Source organism: Aphanomyces invadans (genome assembly GCF_000520115.1).
Source record: "Aphanomyces invadans strain NJM9701 unplaced genomic scaffold supercont1.44, whole genome shotgun sequence".
Classification (NCBI taxonomy): domain Eukaryota; phylum Oomycota; class Saprolegniomycetes; order Saprolegniales; family Verrucalvaceae; genus Aphanomyces; species Aphanomyces invadans.
In genome coordinates this window covers 427,476-428,284 of record NW_008580189.1, presented here as the reverse complement: position 1 = coordinate 428,284, position 809 = coordinate 427,476, and the positions used below count along the sequence as shown (strand labels likewise).

Sequence of the window (809 nt, the reverse complement as noted above, 5' to 3'; positions counted from 1 at the left end):
CGTACCGCGATCGCCAAAGAATGGGCAAAGCATGTTGCGTCGCCCCCTCTGAGACGCCAGCACGACGCATCTTTGTGTGCAGGACTTGCATGGATTATGCATGCAGGCGGGTTCTTCGATTCCAGATGCGTTGCGACCGGATGGACCTCTCTTGTCGTCAACTGTCAAACTCGCCGACCACTTCGTCGATCGACAACCAGTTTGACGGTCACTGGACACCCCTCGCTGACGGGACGGTGATGTCGTTTGGAGCTCACACGACCAACATGAACAAGAAATGGAAATTTCTTATTTGCCGACTACTTTCATCGCGCCCACGATGCGGTTTTCCTCGTCAGAATTGGGAAACCATCGGCCATTTGGGGAGTCGGTGGTCGCGTACACGAAGTCTTTCTTTGGGTCGTTGTCGTTGTTGTACGTATTGGCACCGAACCACCACCGTGGTGCATTTGAGAAGTCGTCCGCGTTGGAGGAGACGGCAACCCAGTAAAGGGTCGCCGGATCCAGGACAATCGGTGACGAAGGGGACCATTCCAACTCAGCTCTCGATTGGATCTTGTCTATGGGGACAGTGTCAAGAAGGTCGGATTTGGTGCAGTTCGGCACACCTACAAGTCCACCATGAGACCCCCATTGCGATGCTCCAAGCAGTTTACCGTTGACAGAAGAGCAGATACCAACTTGCAGCACCGTGCCAGAGCCAGCGACCACTCTGGACGTGTCCATCGTAAAGATGACACGGTCGACAGTGAGCCCTTCCGATTCGCACGCGTCGTCCGAGGCCGGGGGACTGCGGAATTGCGTGGCAA

At 55.4% G+C, this 809-nt stretch overlaps 1 protein-coding gene across 1 annotated transcript; it reads right to left on the bottom strand.

The window, feature by feature from the left end:
• Window positions 1–288: 288 nt before the first annotated feature.
• Window positions 289–726, bottom strand: H310_12884 (hypothetical protein; the record flags this gene model as incomplete). The annotated part of the gene is made up of 2 exons (XM_008880132.1): window positions 289–608; window positions 657–726. The coding sequence occupies 2 exons, from the start codon at window positions 724–726 to the stop codon at window positions 289–291; spliced, it is 390 nt and encodes a 129-aa protein (XP_008878354.1).
• Between the last annotated feature and the right edge of the window lie 83 nt (window positions 727–809).